This window comes from Prionailurus bengalensis, chromosome C2 (assembly GCF_016509475.1).
Source record: "Prionailurus bengalensis isolate Pbe53 chromosome C2, Fcat_Pben_1.1_paternal_pri, whole genome shotgun sequence".
Classification (NCBI taxonomy): domain Eukaryota; kingdom Metazoa; phylum Chordata; class Mammalia; order Carnivora; family Felidae; genus Prionailurus; species Prionailurus bengalensis.
The window spans coordinates 149647288-149667853 of record NC_057350.1 but is presented as its reverse complement, the minus strand read 5'-3'; the positions used below and the strand labels follow the sequence as shown (position 1 = coordinate 149667853).

General features: G+C 49.0%; 1 protein-coding gene across 2 annotated transcripts in view; it reads right to left on the bottom strand.

Annotated features, from left to right (window-relative positions):
- CCDC13 (coiled-coil domain containing 13) overlaps nt 1-20566 on the bottom strand; it is a 53546-nt gene that overhangs the window by 24060 nt on the left and 8920 nt on the right. For both annotated transcript variants that reach the window (XM_043595629.1, XM_043595628.1), the window contains exons 2-7: nt 15905-16131; nt 13267-13415; nt 9380-9522; nt 7754-7843; nt 3454-3570; nt 2121-2225 (exon numbers count right to left, since the gene is read on the bottom strand). In XM_043595629.1, coding sequence (XP_043451564.1) covers nt 2121-2225; nt 3454-3570; nt 7754-7843; nt 9380-9522; nt 13267-13415; nt 15905-16125 — 825 coding nt within the window. In that variant the 5' untranslated portion in view covers nt 16126-16131. The remainder of the gene's footprint in view (nt 1-2120; nt 2226-3453; nt 3571-7753; nt 7844-9379; nt 9523-13266; nt 13416-15904; nt 16132-20566) is intronic.

Here is a 20566-nt window from a genome sequence, read left to right as displayed (position 1 = left end):
TAAACTAGTCATTCCACAGTGGGTCTGCACCCACAGACTCAACCACTCAGGGGCTGTCCTGCAGTGCAACAGGAAATCCCACTAGGGGAGGGTCTGATGGATGTAGAAACCCCATATGAGGGGCACTGAGGTGGGGGAGGAACCTGAGGCGGCATCTTGAGCAAAACAGGGGAGGACGCGAGGGGGATTTAGTTGGACAATGAGAAAAATCACTCCATCCCTTAGAGGCTATTTGAGACCAAGAAGCAGCTGAGTGGCTCCAGGAACCTTGGAGAGAGAGGTTGGAGGATCTCAGTACAAGGAAGAACTCTCTAACAGACAGGTCACCCAAGACTTGGGAGGCCACGGGTTCCTGGCCACTTGCAGGAGATGTTGCAGAGGGAGGACGGCATTTAAAAGCTGAGAGACCAGCTCAGATCCTCACTAACTGTGTGAATGTACACAGCTTGCTTAACTTCTCTGAATCTCGCGTCCCTCATCTGTGAAATGGGCCTAAGGATACACCCCGTATAAAGTTATAAGGATTCAGTATCCTGAACTTGTCTGAGCCTGGGAACCCCTAAGATGCTCCTTAGAATGACAAATCTTAGGGCCTACTCCAGACCAACAAGTCAGAGCTCCAGGGGAAGGACCTGGGGACCTGCATTTTAATCACCTGCTATGGGTGATTTTTAGGATTAGGCAACATTGAGAAACCCCAACTTGGCCCGGGTGGGCCACAGCTCACAGTCCAGCACTCATAGGCTCTTGGCCAGTGGCAGGTAGAGGTCACCCCACAGAATGATGGCTTTGTTGCACTGGAGTTGAAGTGAATAATGCCTAGGGTCCTTCTAACCCTGCTTTCCACGTTGATACATAAATGATGGAACACAGTTGGGTAAACCTATGCTGGGGCAAAATTGACTAGGATTCCACAGCATGCTTTTGAAAGCACACATCAGCGCCCTCGTGTGGCAATGTGTGGTAATTCCAGTCAAGCATTAGAGAACACAGTATGAAACTTTTAATCGTTTATTTATGCAGCTTAACAATGGTAACGACAAACGTGCTGAGTGCTTATTATGGCCAGGCACTGTGCTGGGTGCTTTACAAATGTTATTTCATTTAATCCACAACACCGTCCGTTTTACAGGTGAGGAGACAGAGGCCCAGAGCGAAGAAGTGATTTACCCAAGGTCACTGAACCTATAGACCAGCAACTGAAGGCAGACTCAAACTGGGGTCTTTTGAACCCCAAGGCCACGCATTGGTCATTAATTACAGTGTTTTGGAGACTTCCCGCACCTTCGTATTGGCTTCAAGGATCCCCATGAGGCCCTGAGGACAAAAGCCACCCAGGAACTGTGAACTTGAAAGTCCCTGGGGATGCAGGCCATGTGCTTGGCAAATAGTAGAAGTTACACACCTACTCCTGTGTTTTTTGGTTTGAAGGCAAAAAAGGAAAATAGCCACAGCTAACCTTTGTACAGTGTTTCTTCCATGCCAGGCACTGTGTTGGTCATTTTACACATATAGACTCATTCAGTCCTCCCAACAAGCCTGTGGGGTGGCTCCTATCCTTATCCACAGGATACAGATGAGGAAACAGAGGCACAGAGACAAGAATGAACTTGCCCAAGGCCATTACAGCTGGTGACTCAAGAGCTGGGATTTGAAGCCAAGCCAGCCTGGCTCTGGAGCCGCAGCTCTCAGCCTCCAGAGATGCTCCAAAATATTTAAAACATAAAGAGGGGGGTAAGGCTAAGTCTTTACTGGGTAACTGCAACTTTCAAAAGCCCTCAAGCATCTGGACAAAACTGGAAAAAGCCTGCAAGGATAACAGTCACGCAAATTTACATGAACTAGGGAAGAAAATATGCCTAGGGTAAAATAAATCAAAGGTTTTGGCATTTGTTAAGCGCCAGTGCCTGGCACATGGTAAGTGTTATATAAATGCCTGTTCGTTAAATAACAAATTAAAATCAGGCTGGTGGGGGAGAATGGAAGACGACGCAGCCCTGCAAGCATGCTCTGTAGTGCCTCAAGGCCTTTTTAGGGTTCTGTGCCTCTAATGTGGGTCGGCGTCAGCCTTTCTGGGGCATTTTGAGCCCTCTGTTCGGGCCCAGAGGAAGCGCACTCACCTTGCTTTGCAGAACGAGAATTTGTTGAGCCCGACCCCTCCAGGTCCCAGGAGAGGACAGGAGCTGCTGGACATTCACATCTTCCCCAACCTCACTGGTCAAAACCTGAAAAAGGCAGGCCCTTCGAGTGAGGCCAGGAGAGAGGGCCCCACAAGAGCCCTAATACTGCTGCCCTACTAAGAAGCAGTGCAGGGTGCACAGGGCTCCCAGAGGGCCTGGCCCCCGCCTACACACCTTCCTCCTGCCTCGCGGGCCAGCTGGCCATGTTCTCAGAGCCACTGTCCCTGGGAAAGCAGGAATCCCACCGGCCCCAGCATTTCCTGGCGATGCTTACAGCCGACAAGGGACTGCCAACAATGCCCAGAGGCGGCCCTCTCTGCTCTTGACATATTCCGGGATGAGTGAACTGCAAAGTTGACCAAAATCTGCTTCCTCAATTTGTTCACCTGTCACTGAAAACTGAGATCATTCTGCATAGATACAGGAAGTACATGGCCACAGGGCCTTGACCTCTGTAAGAAGCCACCGACGAGGGGCCGTGTCTGAGCACAGCAAGGAGGAGGGCTACCGAACGTCAGTTGGGGGTGTTTGGTTCCAGAAGGGCCCAACATTGTAGCTGTTGAACAGTGGTGTGCAGGCCCTACCTCAAGGCTTTGAGGTGGACACAAAACACTCCAGCTGGTGCCCAGAGCCCCTCTGAAGCCTGTCACGGGAACCCAATCTAGCACACCCGGTCTCCGGCGCTTGTTTCCACAATAGAACACTGTTTTGGAAATCTTGGCTAGTCTGAGTGGTTCCAGCAGAGAAGACAAATGCCAGAGAATTCACTATGTAAATAAAAATAAATAATGAACCAGCTGGGCCTGCATCCCAAGTCTAAGTATTTTTCTTTGAAAGGGGCCTTTAATACACAAACAACCTATTCATATTCTAATATCACAGACAGCAGAGGGCAGGAGGCAAGTCTTGGCAGGCTTCCAAGTCCAAGGTGGCTTATTAAGGAGAGACCCGGGATCTACTAGGGTGCACGTAGCATAAGGAAAGTCTGTAGCACTTTCCCTGGGTAGAAGGCACTGTCCTTCTCTGTCCAGGGCAGGGAGAGCACCACGAGGGCACCACGAGGGCCCCTCAGGCAGCCAGCAACCCCACTCACCAATGGTCAATATCAAGGGCCGACAGAAGGAAGTTACTGGACCTGGAACCTGACCCAGAGCAAGCAGCATGATGCTCATGGGGCCAAGCACTTGCTGCCCCTGAATGGAACCCATTGTCCTGGCCATGCTCTTCCCAATCCCAGCCATACAGGAAGACCTGACTGCTGGCTCTGAAATACCTTCTGGGCCATCCGGAGCTCTTGCTTCACCGACTGGATCTGGTTGCGGAGTTCACTCATCTTCAGGTTTGTGGCTGCCAGCCTGTCCTGCAAGACCTTCACCTCTGGGGTCTCTGGCTAGTTGGGAAGGACAGAGGAGAGAGTAGTCACTTGTTGCCTAACAGTAGCAATAATCATAGCCTCCATTCAGCCAGGTGTGTGCCAGGCACCGTGCTGGGTGCTCAACACGGAGCAACTCGTGTAATCCCCGCGCACCCCCGTGAGGCAGGTTCTATTGTCAGGTGCACAGGCAGAGGATGCTGAAGTGGCTGGGGAGACCCGGTTGGGGAAGGTGGAGCGTGGACATGAATCCTGGCAACCCAACCCTGGGCACCAAGCCCTTTGCTCAGAGTACTGCACGTCCACGGACACAGGCAGTGACCACAGAAGGGGGAGCCCCTGGAGGAAGCCCGCAGGCCACACACCTCCCAGACACCCCCTAGGTGTGGGCACTCTCTGCTGTGCTCCAAAGACTGGCATTGCAGCTAAACCGTCTCCACTCAGAATAAAGAGGGGACTAGTTCATGCACAGAAGGCAACCTCAACTTGGCAGGGGGACGGTGACCATCCTAACTCGGGGCCTCCTTCCCCCGGAACCATCAGCTTGGGCCTGGGGCTCCCTTTCCTGGCAATGAACTCACTAAACAGAAATAAGGACCCAGTTTGACCCCCAAAGACTCCATTTCTGTGGCTTGCAGAACTGCAGCAACCATGAAAACTGCCTGCTGGAACTCTCAGCAATGTCTTTTATTTATTTATTTTTTTAAGTGATGTTTGATTTAAACCATTTGGATGTAAATTTTTCTCAAATGTGCTGCCCAGGGGGACCTGGGTGGCTCAGTCGGTTGAGTGCCCACTTCGGCCCAGGTCATGATCTCGCGGTTTGTGGGTTCGGGCCCTGCCTCAGGCTCTGTGCTGACAGCTCAGAGCCTAGAGCCTGCTTCAGGTTCTGTGTCTCCCTCTCTCTCTCTGTCCCTCCCCGGCTTGCACTATTTCTCTCTCTCTCTCTCTCTCTCTCTCTCTCTCTCTCTCTCTCTCTCTCAAAAACAAACATTAAAAAAAATTTATTAAAAAAATGTGCTGCCCATTTCTCTGTCTTCAGTATAAGTTTCTGAGACTCAAAAAAGTTTGGCATTAAAGGGATTCCATGGTCAGCCCATCCAAACCCCTTCCATAAGTAGTGAAAATGAGGCCCAGAGAGGGGGAGTAACTTGCTCAAGGGCACAAAGCCGACTGGGTTTGACACAAGTCAGATTAGAAGCAGCCTGGTCCCTCCCCTGCACTAGCTGATTCTCCCACTTGAAGCTGTTTCTGGCACCAGTGGGCTGGAAGTCCCATCGGGCAGTGATGCCAAGACCATCTGCTCTTGCCCCAAAGACCAGGTGAGCTGGACTTCTGGGAAGCAGGGCGGGGGCTGCAGTGGACTTCTGATCTTTCCTCAGCAGCCACACACAAAATCTCCTGTGAACACTAGCATGGAAGGCAGAACCACGCAGGTTGGGTCTGGGAGGTTCCCTGGACCCCAGAGGTTCTGGACATCCCAGGTGAAAACCACTGGTGAAGGAAACAGGAATTGGACACACAGCCCGAGAAGTCTGGCCTCCTCTGGTTTCCTCCTTTGTGGAACGGGTATAAAAATACTTCTTTGTCCTGCTTCTTCGCAGCTCCACCATGAGGCTAAACAGAGTAACAAATGTGAACAGAGCATAAACCGGGAACTTACACAGAACACAAACGTATCTTTAAAAAAATTGTGTGTGTGTGTGTGTGTGTGTGTGTGTGTGTGTGTGTGTGTCCTTCCCCCTGTCTGGCTACTTGCCATCCTTCTCCCTGCTCGTGTGCTGTTTTACATCTGCCCCAGGCTGGCAAGTGACCCCTGCCTGTCAAGTCTTGGGTGCCATGACCCCCACTGGCCCTGGTGGTGGTGCAGGAGCTCTAGTTATGAGTGTCCCACGTGATGGCTGTGACCCTGCTCAGAGCATGGAAAGAGTACACATCCTGGACCCAGATCTAGAACCCAGGCAATGACAGACACCCCTCCCCAAGCCTGATTTCCTCATCTGTAAAATAGGGCCATACAACACCAGCCTCCAGGGTGCCATGAGTGTCGATAGGATAATGCACGTAAAGGATGCTTTCTGCGGCAGATTCTGACAGAGAGCAGTGTGAGGGCTGGGGGCCTAGCCTGGCTTGAGGGGGCAGCTGGCAAAGGGGGCTGAGAGCTAGATAGTGTCCTAGTGAGGGCTGGGCCCGCATGCATAACAGCCTTCATCCCTCTGCTCTGCCAAGCCCCCCCAGTCCTCTCCTCCTGGACAGCTGCACCCCCGCCCCCTGCCATTTCAGGGCTACTTCAGCCCAGAGTGAAATTCCACAGGCTTTGTGGGAGACTTGAGTATGGGTATAAGCCTCCCCTTCCCTGGGCTATTTTCTTTGAGGGAATAACTGAAATGTAGTCTGAGGGGCACAGACAATGCCAATGTTGCTCATGGCACAGCCCCGTGAAGCCCCATGCTGACTGTGCCAAGTGGAGACAAGGCATTCAGCTCCACTCTGGAATGTGCTTTGGCACACGGGGGCCAGAATGAGGAGTGAGCATGCAGGCCTCCGGAGTGTGGTTCAGGCTGGGGCTGCCCCAAACAGTCCAGTGAGGGGGGTGTTGCTTTTGTCGTCTCTCTGATCAGAGGTACCCTGGAAAGCACCGGCTACTGCTGAGCTGAGGCTTGCGGCCCACCACCCACTCTTGTATCAGAAGCCCACAAGGCTCCCCGTGGCCACGGAGCAAAGCTGAAATTCCTGCTCCAGCTGCCAGTCAAGGCCTCCCTCCGTGGGTGACCCCACGCTAGCCTTGTTTGGCTGACATTCCCCTTTCCCCTCTCGGGCTGTGGGCTGCAGCCAGACGTTGTCCAGCTGACACCCAGCTAGCAAACAGAACAGGTTCTCGGACTCTCAGCCTCAGATTGCACAGCTCCTGCTGGAAGACCCTCCTCCCTCCTCCTTCTCCAGCAAGGCCCACCTCAGGAACTTTCCTCCAGCCCACCTCCTAGCTGCCTCGCATGGTGTGCTCTCTTTGTGAACTCTGAGCCCCTGGGACTCTTTCTGAAGGCCCTGTCCCCCTCCTTCCTTCAATATGGCTGCTCATCTCCCCTCTTGGGCTCCCCTGTGGACAGAGGCCGTATCTTTGATTCCCTGAGTCACAGGGCTCAACAAGTGACCAATCAAGCAGTCCTTCATCAGTGGCAGACTAGTCAGGGACGTGGAAGTGCTCAGTGTTCTGGATAAAGCAGGAGCAGCTGAACAGTGTCCCTTGGGGCCAGGAAAGGCCCTATAAGCGCAGCCCCTGCCAAGGGCAGAGCCCTCCCACCAATGAGACAGGTTTATACAAGACTAGCCTTCACTCTACTAGGTTCTACTCCTGGAACCTAGGGCCCTATCACTATACACTGAGGGCTTAATTCTCCTCAAGAAAGGCATGAGGTGGCTTTACTCTGCATTGTAGGCAAAAGGGAGGTGAGACTAGAAAAGGAACACTGAACAGGGAGTCCTAAGGCTTGGCTCCCTCTATCTCCAACTGGTCTGGCTTCCCAAGAAAAACCCCTGGAGAGGCCTCCTGGGTTGTTCTTGAGACTCTGATGCTATTTATTATCTGCCTTGGGCTCCATGCTCCCCCCTGGTAACCCACAGGGTCAGACTGCCTTCCTTTCATGGGCCTGCAATTTCCGTTTCTTGGGTTTCATGCCCTACACACTGGTTGAGCAAAATGGAATCTGAGGGACAAGCCGCCATTCCCAATAGTCACTTTTACTTTGTACAAAGGGAAGACTTCTCACAATATGAAATGTCCCCCACACCAACACACAGGGCTGGGCACTAGTGAGCTCCCTGTCCCTGGGGTAAGATAGAGGCTGGATGTCTCCCCAGTGAGAATGCTGTAGAGGACACAGCTGGGCTGAGAGTGGGAGGCCAGTTGGACAAGGCCTTCGTTGCTGGTCCCCAAATTCTAGGGTTCCAGGGTCCTCAGACCCCTCCTGTTCTTTCTCTCTAGGGACTGAATCAGAATTAGACCTGGCCTCCACTGAGGCATTCTTGGCCTCAGGCCACGGACTTCATTCCCTGATGGCTGCTCTGAGGATGCCACAATGGTGGGCATTGGCTCAGCAACAGAGGTGGACCCTGGACACAGGCGCCTATACTCACATAGAGGACGGGAGACCCAGACCCACGGCTGCCTCCCAGACTCCCCAGCACAGAAGAGAATTCATACCAAGGCTCTGTCTCCCATCTGAGCCCTCGGCGCCTTGGCTCCCACGTCGGTGGCCGCCTTGGCTGGTAGCCTGGCCTGGGCCGCCTGCAGCTGAAAAGTAAATCTCGCACTTAATATTGGATTCTGCTTGGCAACTGCCGTGCCTGAGTGCAGTGCCCTGGTGCCGCCACGGGTGTGTGGTTCACCTTTCAGCTCACTTTAGGACCATTAATGGAAGAACTCTCCTCTACAAACTGCTGCGATGAGAGAGGGTTTAATCGATTGTCGGCCTCACTGCCCAACCACACACTAGAGTAGCACCAGGATTCACTAACAGCTTAACACATAATAATACTGAAGCCGTGGTCTGTATCCCAGAGTTCTGTCCACAGTCTGGGAGGCGTACCATAAAGGGACTATGGACTTAATGTGACTGACGAGGAGACAGGGTCAGAGACGCAAAGAAACCTGCCACATGGGCTCATGGCCTGTAGCCAAGCCCAACACTGCATACAGTCAACTAACCCTTTAATGCTTTCCCAGTTGTTCACACGAACACCGGACTGTGTCTGGCAAGGCTGGGGGTGTGGTCTCTGACCTCATCTTGCTTCACTCTTGGCCACATGGGTTTCCTCCCAGACTTTCTTCCCCACTCAGAGTCTTGGTATCTGCTGGGCCCTCTGCATGGGGGCCCATCCCCCCTTTCCCAGTGTGGCCCCTTCCTACCCTCCATGGACCCACTGTGTGTACCTACTCCTCTACGAGGCCCTCGGTGCTGGGTCTGTCTCTGAGGAGGCAAGGCCCATGCCTATTTTGCTCCCCCCACGGGGCCTGGCACAGAGCCTGAGATGGATCTCAAACAAATTGTTATAGACTAAAGAAGCTCTCATTCAATGCCTTACCACAACAACTGAGGAGAATTTCGGGGGGCAACAGAATTGGATTTGCGATGCAGCACCACCACGTGCTGTATGACTTGAGAAAGCCCCCTAACCTCTTTAAGCTCCAGCTTCTTCAGCCATATGAGGAAGCTACGTAGGTTTTCTCTAGCATATGGATTCCATTCCAGCTCCTAAGGGACCATGAACTGCTTGGGCTGTGTCCTTGCAAGACTGGAGGGGTCTGTGACTAGCTGTGGGAGGGCGGGGGCAGCAGAAAGAGGAAGATGGGCAAAAGTGAGACCAACTGCTAGAGTGCCCTGGCACAAGGTTCCCTGTTAATTCATTTAACAGACATTTATCTAGTACTTGCTACCTGCCAGGCACTGGTCAAAGCATTTTACACTTAATCTTCAGAAAACCTTAGGGTGAGTACTCTTATTACTGTCATGTGACACAGGGAGTTTATAGCCTGCTCAATGTCACAAAGTAGGGCAGCTCTGGAGCTAAGATTCACCTCCAGGTGGTCAGGCTCCGGGTCGGCGTCCTAACCGCCATGCTGGCTGCCTCCCCGTGCCCTGTGCCCCCCTTGCTTCCTGACACACTTTCCCCTCTCAGGACGTGACAAAGACTGAGGAACTCTTAGCGAACACTGACCCACAAGCCCTTCAGAGGGACCCAAAGCATCTAAGTGTGGCTCCCTCTCTGGAGGAGTGGCCCAGGGTCCTGGGAGTCCCCTCCAGAGGCGGCAGTGACCAAGGCCCCTCACTTCCCGCTCCAGCTCCCGGATGCGATTGTTCAGCTGCTTCGCTCTGGTTTTCGCACCCTCTGACTCTGCCATCAGCGCCCGGTTCTTTTTGGACAGCTCGACGATTTTGGTGGCGATCACATCCCCGGCCAGACCGGCTGTCCCTAAAGTGAAGGAAAACTGGGAGGTCAATTAAAAGCACAGGCCCACACATCAAACTCATGCCACACTACCAACAGCCCTGGGGTTTGAAAAGCTGAAACCCTCATGAAAGGGCAGAGGCTCGGGGGAGTGACTGCACACGTAGGCACCCTGAAACCCCACTCCGATGAGCAGAAAGGCAGCCATTCAGGAAATTACAAAATCCGGAAGCAGAGTTTTAATTCTATGGGATATCAGTTTATTGCCCCGATTCTCCATGCCCTCCTCAGTGACACGGTTACACACCCACACCCTGTGCTCTGTGCCTTCCGGCAAATCGTGTGTGCCCCCTCGACCCCTCTATGCCTGCCTGACTCTGGGCTCAGCCAATGACTTGTTTGGCCATGGGTTGTTAGCAGATAAGGCACAGGTAGAGCCTTGAAAAGCACTTGTGCAGTTAAAGCCCCCCCCTTTTTCACTCGTGCCATCTCCACAAGAACCCAGCCAGGCCAGCTGGCTGGGCCCAGGACGAGGAAGAGAGACACGTGGAATAAAGCTAACCCACCCTAGTCAAGACCGACCTAGATCTGCTGAGCCCCAATTAACCCCAGATGTTTGAGCTCAATACATGCTTACTGCCGAATGCCGCCAAGATTATGTGGTTGTTTCTGACACAAAGCTTTGTGGTGACACCTAACCAACACAGAGGCATGCACCCATTTAATAAATATTTATTGAGTTTCACCAAGTGTTGGGCACTCTCGGTACTAGGGATTCAACAGTGAATAAAACAGACTTATGGAGTTTACATTCCAGCAGGGGAGACAGATAATAAAAAACAAATAAATATGCATTCCAGTGCCTGGGAGGACTACCTGCTATGAAGCTGGGCAAGGGGATGAGAGGGATGGGGATGACGCTATTTTAGACGGAGTGGTCAGGAAGGAAGGCCTGTCTGTGGAGATACGTGTGAACAGAGACCTGGATGAATGAAAAGTGAGGGATCAAGCCATCAAGAAGAGTGTTCCCAACTAGGAAGGGTATTCTAAGAAAAGGGCACAGCAAGTGCAAAGGTCCAGGGGCAGGAATATGTTTGGAGAATCTGAGGCCCATCGAGCAGGACGGAGTAGCTAGAACACAGTGGGCAAGGGCAGGAAGCTGCTGGCAGGGTGTGAATGTGGGAATCTGAACTGTATGGGGCCGTGCAGATGGCAGGCAATGGGAGCTAGCCCAGCTCAGCTCCTGACTGACGGGGTAGCCTCACAGTCCCCTGTCCACGTGCGCAACGCAGGTCTGGTCAGATGGTCTGCAAGTTCTCTGAATGCTTCCGACATTCCAGCAGTGGGTAACCAGCAGGGACACCTTCTTAGGCCTGTTTTTTTCACACAACTGTCATGTGCCTTAGAACGGACTGAGAGTGACAACTGGTGGAAGGTATACAAGGGTGCTTGATGGTTTTCAAACTGACTCAGCCCAGGCCTGCAGCTGCCCCTGGCCTCCTCCTACCTGCTGCAGAGGCTAGGGACACTTCAGGAGAAAGGGCTCAGAACAGGGATGGAAACCAGACCTGGAAGGACACATGGTCCAGCAGTGAGTTTTCTGTGTTATGCTTTCCTTCCAGGACTCAAAAGCAGCATAAATCCTGCAAGTAGATGTCATGAAGAGGTCCCAGAGAAGCCCTTTCTGGTCTAAGGGGCAGGAAGGGGCACTCAGAGAAAACAAGAAAAATCCTCTGTTGTTGTTTTTTTTTTTTTCTTTCTATTCTTTCCCAAGCCCCACTCTTGAAGCTGCAATCCCATGATAAGGGAGCAGCAGTGAATGGGCAAGGACAGAAATACTAAATGTCTGGGTAAATATAATAGATTATTTTTGTCTCCTTAGGCTCTGTAAGATATGTGTAATGATTGAGAGCAAATATGATAACATTATCTGTTGGGATTTTCAATATATAGGGATATAATACATATAAAAGTTGCACTATTATGGGGGAGGGTAAAGGGACCCATATGGTGGTAGTTTCTTTGTTCCACTTGAACTAGTAAAATATTAATTCTAAGTAGCCTGTGACAAGTTATGTATTTTGTGATTGCCTGAGCAGTCACTAAAAAATTATGCAAAGAAGTATAGTTAAAAAAAAAAAAACAACAGAATTGGGGAGCCTAGGTGGCTCAGTCAGTTACACATTCGACTTCAGCTCAGGTCATGGTCTCACAGTTGGTGAGTTCGAGCCCTGCGTCGGGCTCTGTGCTGACAGCTCAGAGCCTGGAGCCTGCTTCAGATTCTGTGTCTCCCTCTCTCTCTGCCCCTCCCCTGCTCATGTTCTGTCTCTCCCTCTCTCTCTCTCTCTCTCAAATAAACTTTAAAAAAAAAACAAAACAAAACAGAATTAAAGCAATCACTAAAAATCCAGCCAAAGGAAAACCAGTCTGTCAGCTGTCAGCAGACTGTCCCTTGAGGCCTGGTCTAAACACACATGCTGGGCCAGTCAAACCTTTCTCTTCAAAATTTGACACTGGAAATCAGAAATGGTGACTGCACACCATGGACTGGATTTAAGAAGTCCTGAGGAAGAGATGGGGCTGGCAGTCAGACGAGGCCTTGGGCAAGCTGGCAGAGACAGCAAAGAGACTGCACGGGGCAGGCTGGGCGAGAGGGAATCACCCCTGTGTCCACAGGCTCCTGGGGAGAGGACGCGTCTCCTGCTTCCCCCCTGGAACTCATCAGCTTCTCTATGGCCCTGCCAAAGGGCAAGCTGCCCCTTCACATCTGAACCTCAGCCAGGCTGGGTGTGTTTTTCTATTCCTCACAATACAAGTCCTTCCCTTCAGTGTTGTTTTTTGTTTTAGACAGAAAAGGCCAAAGAATGGAGTGAGGCACAATAGTGACCAAGGGCCTTTAGGACACCAAATTCCTGTTGGCTGTTAATTCACTACTGGTCCTCTGCACGTACCTACCCTTAAATACACTGGCTCTCAAAAGGCAGGGAGGGACACTCTGGCAGATGCCGGGTGAGGCCCATTGTCATCTGTGGTTGGTTACACTGACTTTCGGGGTTAGTCAGCTACCTGGGAGTTGCTCAACGGGTGTACATGGAACAGAGGACAATCAGGGCCAAGGTCCCCACCAGATCTGCAGGGCCAAGGTCTAGCTCATAACCACAGAGTCAATGTCCAGTCACACCCACAGAACTAAGGTCATCCCCAGACCCGTATGGCCAATGTCCCTACCAACAGAACCAAGGTCCAGCCCAGACCAAAAGGGCCAAGGCCCACTCTAGACCCTACTAGGTCCCAGGAAATTCCCTCAGAACAGCTAACTTCCCTGTCTCGTCCACTTTTCTGGAGCTGTCGAGTGAATGCCTGCTTCCACTGGGGTTTCTTCACATCCACAACACAATGGCTGAGCCAGAGCACCAAGATAAAACGGACCGTGCTGGCCCGACAAACGTGCAGCAAGAATCCACGGAGAACCCCTGTCATGAGTCCTAGCCAGGTCACCAACACTGCCCAGAATGCCTGCCGACTGTCCCTGCTGCTCCTGTGCTCCCATTTCCTGGCTCACTGGCCTCCTTGGCCTGCTCTCTTCCTCTACCTCTCCTTCATTTCCAGGACTCATCTGCATGAACTTGACCATGGCTGACCCTTGGCACTCTCTCTTGAGCAGTGTGCTCTGGAACCTGCTCTTTGCCCTGCCCAGGGGGCTCCATGGCAGCTCGGCCAGCTACCTGGAGATCAGGGCAGGCACTGCCACAGCAATGGTTGAGCTACCTGTGAAGGCAAATCTGTCCTCTTCTATTTTCTTTTTGAGATGTTTGATTTCAAAGTCCCTTTCCTTCAGCAGCTTATACAATCGCCCATTTTCATCCACTGTCTCCCTGAGCTGCTCTCGAAGGTGTGTGATCTCCTCTTCAAGCATCCTACAAGGGCAAAGGCAGAATTATAGGGACCGATGGGCAGGAGTCAGGCCTCCACTGCCCAGGCTTGTTGTACCTGGTTGGGCACTAGGTGGTGAAAAGAACTCGTCTGTACAAAACAGAAAATGTCAATGAGCAGATTTTAACACACTGTTCTCAAAATCGAGTGACTATGCACACATACACACACATGCACACACATGAAAAGAGAAAAAAGGTTTGAATTACATTGTTTACTATGGATTTAAGAAAGGGCTATATAACTGACTGCTTCTCTCCAAGAATTCACACTCGTTCAAGCATCCATGGTACGTGGATAAAAATGTATCATCTTATAGGCCACAAAGGCAATCTTAGCAAATTCCACATAATGGACATCATACAGATCTTTTTGTTTAATGGCAATTGACTCAAATTAGAAATCAATACTAAAAAGACAGCAAAAAAATAAAATAAAAAACAAACCCCCAAACCCATCATACGTTTGGGACTAAAAAAAACAACAACAAACCACATGCCTGGGGAACCTGGGTGACTCAAGTCAGTTGAGTGTCTCACTTTGGCTCAGGTCATGATCTCATGGTTTGTGAGTCTGAACCTCACATCGGGCTTACCGGTATCAGCACAGAGCCCACTCCAGATCCTCTGTCCCCTTCTCGCTCTGCTCCTCCCCCACTCACATTCTCTCTCTCTCTCTCTCAAAAAAAATTATTTTTTTTTAAGAAAAACACATTTCTAAATTATTTATAGGTTGAGAAGAAATCATAGCATGTACCGTGAAGCATTTAGAACAGACTGACTGCAGTAGCAATATATATAAAAATGTGTGAAATGCAGGGGAAGGGTAGAGAGAGAGGGAGACAGAGGATCCAAAGCGAGCTTAGCACTGAGAGCAGCAAGCCTGAGGCAGGGCTTGGGCCCGTGAACCGCGATATCATGACCTGAGCCAAAGTCAGATGCTTAACCAACTGAGCCACCCAGGTGCCCCAAGATACTGATAGTCTTAACTGCATGTGTATATACACATACACATACATATTAGAAGACCACATAGGAATTGTCTAAGCCTTAAGTTGAGCCTAGGTCTCTAGGTTTCAGGTAAACCTGACAGAAATCCGAGCAGGTGGTTGGTTTTGTTCATCATGAGTTGTCTTGCAAGGTACTCTCCAGCGCTTTAAAACACGAGAACCACATGATTGATGGGTCTGTGATCATTTCTACCGTGAGGCACAGAACAGGCTCCCTAGGGACAGTTGTGTGGGAAGTGAGTAAGTTATAGACGTTATAGGGAACGGTTATTATTAGTTAACAGCTGATATCATCATTACTGCTGTTATTCCATCAGTGGCTCGGGCCTCCACCAACCAGTTTCTCCAATTTGGGAAAAGATCATGTGGAAACATAGGTCTGGGGTTAACTTAGAGCTAATATCTCGGAGCCACAGGAACTTTTCCAATTATTGCACAACCTGTATGTTTTTCCCTATTAACATTTTTTAGTTGAACATTTTGAAAGTTGAGAAACCATAAAAAGTACCCATCTGAGGATGGGTAAGATAGATTCTGGGACAAACCAGAAGCAAAGAGACAACTCAACAACTATTGTGGAGTTTTGGTTTTTTTGTTCTTGTTTTTTTTTTTTTTTTTTTACTATCAGAGAATTTTGTTATCAATATAGACTTCTGCTTTGACAACCAGTATAAATCAACATGCACTGAATTTAAAACAAAATGAGAAGAGGGGCGCCTGGGTGGCTCAGTCGGTTGGGCGTCCGACTTCAGCTCAGGTCACGATCTCACGGTCTGTGAGTTCGAGCCCCGCGTCGGGCTCTGAGCTGATGGATCAGAGCCTGGAGCCTGCTTCCGATTTTGTGTCTCCCTCTCTCTCTGCCCCTCCCCCGTTCATGCTCTGTCTCTCTCTGTCTCAAAAATAAAATAAACGTTAAAAAAAAAATTAAAAAAAAAAACGAAACAAAAACAAAATGAGAAGATTCCAGACTACTTTCAACCTTTTCACCAATGTGAAAAACCAAGGAACCCACCAAGAGCTTTCTTAGGACAGGTATGTTTATGGTTGTTATGTGTCAGGAAAGGGAATTGGCATAGGAGAACGATCTCAGATGAGAATTTGCAGCAATCATCATTTATGAACCATCAGAGTTAGCCAACCACCTCCTCAGAAGCCCAAACACGGTTTTCATGAAAGAGAGACGGAATAAGAAAATCCAAGTGAATAAACTACACCCTGATGAGTTTCAAATTTTCAATTTGACTTTGAACAATTTTTATACACATTTCATACCAACTTATATCCACGGGAGCACAGATCTATCAGAGGCAAATCTTCAGTAACAACCTCTGTGTCAAAATCTCTGTGACCCAACTTATATACACACATCTAGTCAACTTGATTGTCTAGCTGTCTGTAATCATTTCTCCCCCACCTTCTCTACCTCCCTCCAGTGCTCCTGGGAGGGTTCAAGTCTGCATTTACCTCTGCTCGAAGCTGTTTTTTGAGTTTTGCTCCCCAGCTTGGAGAAGGCTGAGGCCATCCGAGATCTCCAAGGGCTCTTTTTGGTCATCAACTTTGCTTTCGAGGCTCAGTTCCTTTTCCCTCTGTTTCTCCATCTGCTTCTGCAACCTTTTGTGCTGCATCTCCTGCATGGCCTTGAACTGGAGCCGCAAGGTGTCCCGTGCACCTTCATCTGCTGCCATCTTGCCCTAGGAGTAGGAAAAAAGCCTGCGCAGAAGCAAACCCCAACAAGCACACATTTCCCAAGAGTACTCAGCACACAGTCAGCTCTGTCTACAGCCTCCAAGTCTGAAGTACCCTGCTTAGCCTCGTGTGTATCCCTATGGAAGCCTGGAAGACCCAGCCTCACCTCAAATCCCCTGAAAGCCAAGGCTGAGCTGAACATCCTCCTCCTGCCCTGAATGTGCCACCAGACTGCTCCCCGTCGCTCAGACTCAACACTGCTCTCCTTCCTGTCTCTAAAAGCAATGGCTCTCCACACTGGCTGGATATTAGAATCTCCTAAGGGCTTCTAAAATATAACAAAGCTTGGACACATCCTTGAACCAATTAAATCCCAATTTCCAGGAGTGGGGTTCAGACATCATACTTTTTAAATTCTAAGTATAATTTACACATGGTAAAGTACATAAATCCTGAATGTACAGCTCAATGGACCATTACATAAGTATACATCCCTGGGGTGACCACCTGGATCAAGGTATAAGTACTTCCTGTCCCCAAGCAGACTATCTTGTGCCCTCTCCAGGCAGTCATTCCCCCCAAGAAACCACTGTTCCGACCTCTGCCATTGAAGATGAGTTTTATGTTTTCTTTTTAATCTTTAAATTCTACCGAAGTATAAGTCATTGACAACAAAATATGCCATTTTATGTGTGCAAATGAGTCTTGACAAACACATATACGTGTGTCAGCCATGAGCAACAGCACTGTAGAACATTTCTATCACACCAGAAAGGTTCCTTTGTGCCCCTCTGCAGACAATCTCCCTGCCAATCCCAGTCCCAGGCAAACTCTGATCTGCTTTTGATCCCTTACATTTTGTCTTTTCTAGAATTTCATATAACTGCAATCATACAGTAGGTAGCCTTTGTGGTTTGTTTTTGTTTTGTTTTGTTCGTGTGTGTGTGTGTGTGTGTGTGTGCTTAGCAGTACCTTTTGGAGATTTATTAATATTGTTGCATGCATCATTAGTTCATTCCTGCTTATTGTTGGGTAGTATCCCATCACATAGATATACCACAGTTTGTTCATATATTCACCTGTTATTGGACACCTGAGCTGTTTCCATTTTCAGCTATTATGAATAAAAACTGTTATAAACATTCATATACAAGAAAGTCTTTGTGTGAGCATATGTTTTTATTTCCCTTGGGCAAATACATAGAAGTGGAAATGCCAGCTTATATGGTAAATTTATGTTAGTTTTATAAGAAACTGCTAAATTGTTTTCTAGAGTGGCTGTAACATTTTACATTCCCACCGGCAGTGTTTGAGAGTTCCAGTTGCTCCATATCCTTGCCAGCACTTAGTATGGTCAGTCTAAATTTTAGTCTCTCTAGTGACTATGAAGTAGCATCTCAATGTGGTTTTAATTTGCATTTCCCTGATATCAAATTATATCGAGCATCTTTTCCTGTGCTTACTGGCCATTTTCATATCTTCTTTTGTGACATGTCTATTGATATTTTTTGCCCATTTTTAAATCACGTTGTCTGCTTATTATTGAGTGGTCAGAGTTACTCATACATTCTGGGTATTTTTGTCTACTTTTGAACTTCAGGTAAACAGAATAACAGAGCACGGACACTGGAATTTTTAAATGGCCTCCTCATGTCTGGTGTTAAGCACCCCTGCCTGAAACCAAACTGAAGTCACAACATCCACCCACCATCCAAGTAGTGATAAATCTTGTTGATCCTCCATAAATGTCTTTACATAAATGTCCGTGTATTTCCAGCCCCACTCTCATTATGCTCACGACCACCTCAGGGCATTTGTACTTGCCATTCCCTCTCCCTGGAATGCTCTCCCCCCAGACATCCACTTTACTCACTTCTTTCAAATGTCACTTTATCAGAGAAGTCTCTACACCATTCCATCGTGGAAAACTTTCTTATTCTCACTCCCCACACTCCTTACCCTGTTGTATCTTTCTCCACAGCACTTAGCTTCACCTGACACACTGTATGTTTATTGATTGCTTCTCTCCCTCTCTGCCAGTCCTACAATGGCAAGCACTATCTGATGTTCACTGTTGGATCCTCAGTGCCTAGAACAGGGCCTGGTGTGTAGCAGGCAGGAAATGAGTATTTGATGAACAAATGACAGATGGTTCTGTCCTAGGACTGTTCAAGCAGGTCCTTACTGCCCTGGCTGCCCTCTCCTTTTTCCTACTTGTAGTCTACCCTGCATTGGCTGAGGGAATACTTTATTCAAAGCACAGCTCTTAGCCTGACACACTCTTGCACCAAAGAACTTCAGCAGATGCCCATTAGCTGCAAAACCAAGTCCAAAGGCATTAAAGGTGTTGGGGGATTAAGCCTCTGTCTCTTCTTCCAGCCAACTTTCCCTTTCTTAAGGCCAGTTCTAGTCTCACCTTGCTGCTCTGTCCCTATATGTCCTTCTCCCCTAGACTTAAACCTTGCTGGTTCTCCCAGGCCCAGCACAAACACCACATCCTTTCCTGACCCCCCAGGAAGAACATGCTCCCTGCCTGACCACCCCCAGCTGCTCCAGCAACACCTTTCCACTGTACTTATCCCTACCCTGTCCTCAGGGGTGGTCCCAGAGCCTACACCCAGAGCTTCTTAAAGCTGTCTTAATATTGAATCTGCAGGGATACAATTCAAAAGTACTGATGTCCAGGCCCCAGTCCTGGAGGATTCAATCTAACTAGTCTGGGGTGGAGACCAGGCATGGGGCTGTGTTAGTGCTGCCCAGGTGGTTGGGATGTGCTGAGAACTGAGCCCACAGTATAGCCTTTGAGCCTGTCACAGCAAAAGAGGAGCTGCTGTTACCTTGGAATTCCTCACTAGGTAGCTCTGCCCTGTTAGAGGAACTATATAACTATAACTGTAACTATAACTGTAACTATAACTATAACTATAACTATAACTATAACTATATCGCTCTGTCCTGTTAGAGGAATTAACTCAGCAAGTCTGGGTTGTCCACACCCTGCACGTTCCAAAGGAAGGTTTGGCCCTTGACCTGCTCTGAAGGAGGTAACCTCTAAGTCTCAGGTATATCCTGCCTGACAATAAAGCCTTTCTTTACCTGGGCTTGGGCCACTCAAGATGGTCTATGCTAACAATGTGATTTTATGATGGAGACCTTGGGCCATGCCATATCAGCTTTACCTCTGGAAGGGTGGGAAATTGAGTGACTAAGGTCAGCCATGTATGCAGTCAGCCATGCGTGTGTGACTGACCCCCAGTAAAACCCTGGACCCCAAGGCTTGGGTGAGCTTCCCTGGCTTGCAATGCTCCATGCATGTTGTCATGCATTGTTGCTGGGAGAAGCAAGCACTGTTCCTGAGACTCCACTGGGAGAGGACAACTGGAAGCTTGTGCCTTGTGTCTCCTGGACTCTGCCAAATGTGCCTTTTTCCTTTGCTGATTTTAATCTGTACTCTTTCATCAGAATTAAGTGTATAACAGCTTTGCTGAGTTCTGTGAGTGCTTCTATCAAATCCTGGAAGCTCAGGATAGTCTTGGGGACCCTCAAACTACAGGAACCCCTGGACACCTCTGCTGAATGTGTGACAGCCATAGATAAGCCTCTGCTCAGACTTCATTAAAAAGCAGACAAGCAAAAGGGTTTTTACAGGGGGCTCAGTCACACAGGCACGGCTGACTGTCTGCACAGCTGACCATAGTCACTCAATTCCCTGTTCCATGTTTTGGGACACCTAGGGATATAATGTAACTTAACAATCAGACTCAATGTTATATAAACAGGAAAATCAGACTTTTTCTGTAAAGGGCCAGATAGTAAATATTTTAGGCTTTGTGGGCCATATGGTTTCTGTTACAAGTATTATATTCTGCTGTTGTAATGGAAAGCAGCAATAGACAAGACAGAAATGAGTGGGTGTGGCTGTGTTCCAATAAAACTTTATTACAAAAATAGGCAGTGAGCTGGATTTGGACTGTGTGCCTTAGTTTGCCAACCCAATTTAGGGAATTTCACCTGAAAAAGTGCCTAGAGATTGAAGAAAACCCTACTGAGCCTATTATTTGAAAATATAACTGGAGAGTTTAAAAATAAGTTTATCCTGTGATTCCCTATTTTTTGTAGATTATAAGAAAGGACCATCATATACTTCATTTTCCAAATTGGGTCACCTTGGAGAGTGAAAGGAAGAGCTATTAATAATCATTCTAGGTCAACAGCAACTTGGAAAAGCAACTTGAGGCTGTGACTAGCATATAAAACAGCGGTTCCCACCCCTGCTACACACTGAAAACACCCGGAGCTTTTAAGATACTGGTGCCTGGGTCCCCCACCCAGGGATCCTGATGTCATTGGTCAGGGTGCAGCCTGGATGTTGGACACTGCTGGTCTGGGCTACCGTACAAGTAGCTTGGCCCAAGCTGAGACAACACCTGAGTTTCAGGG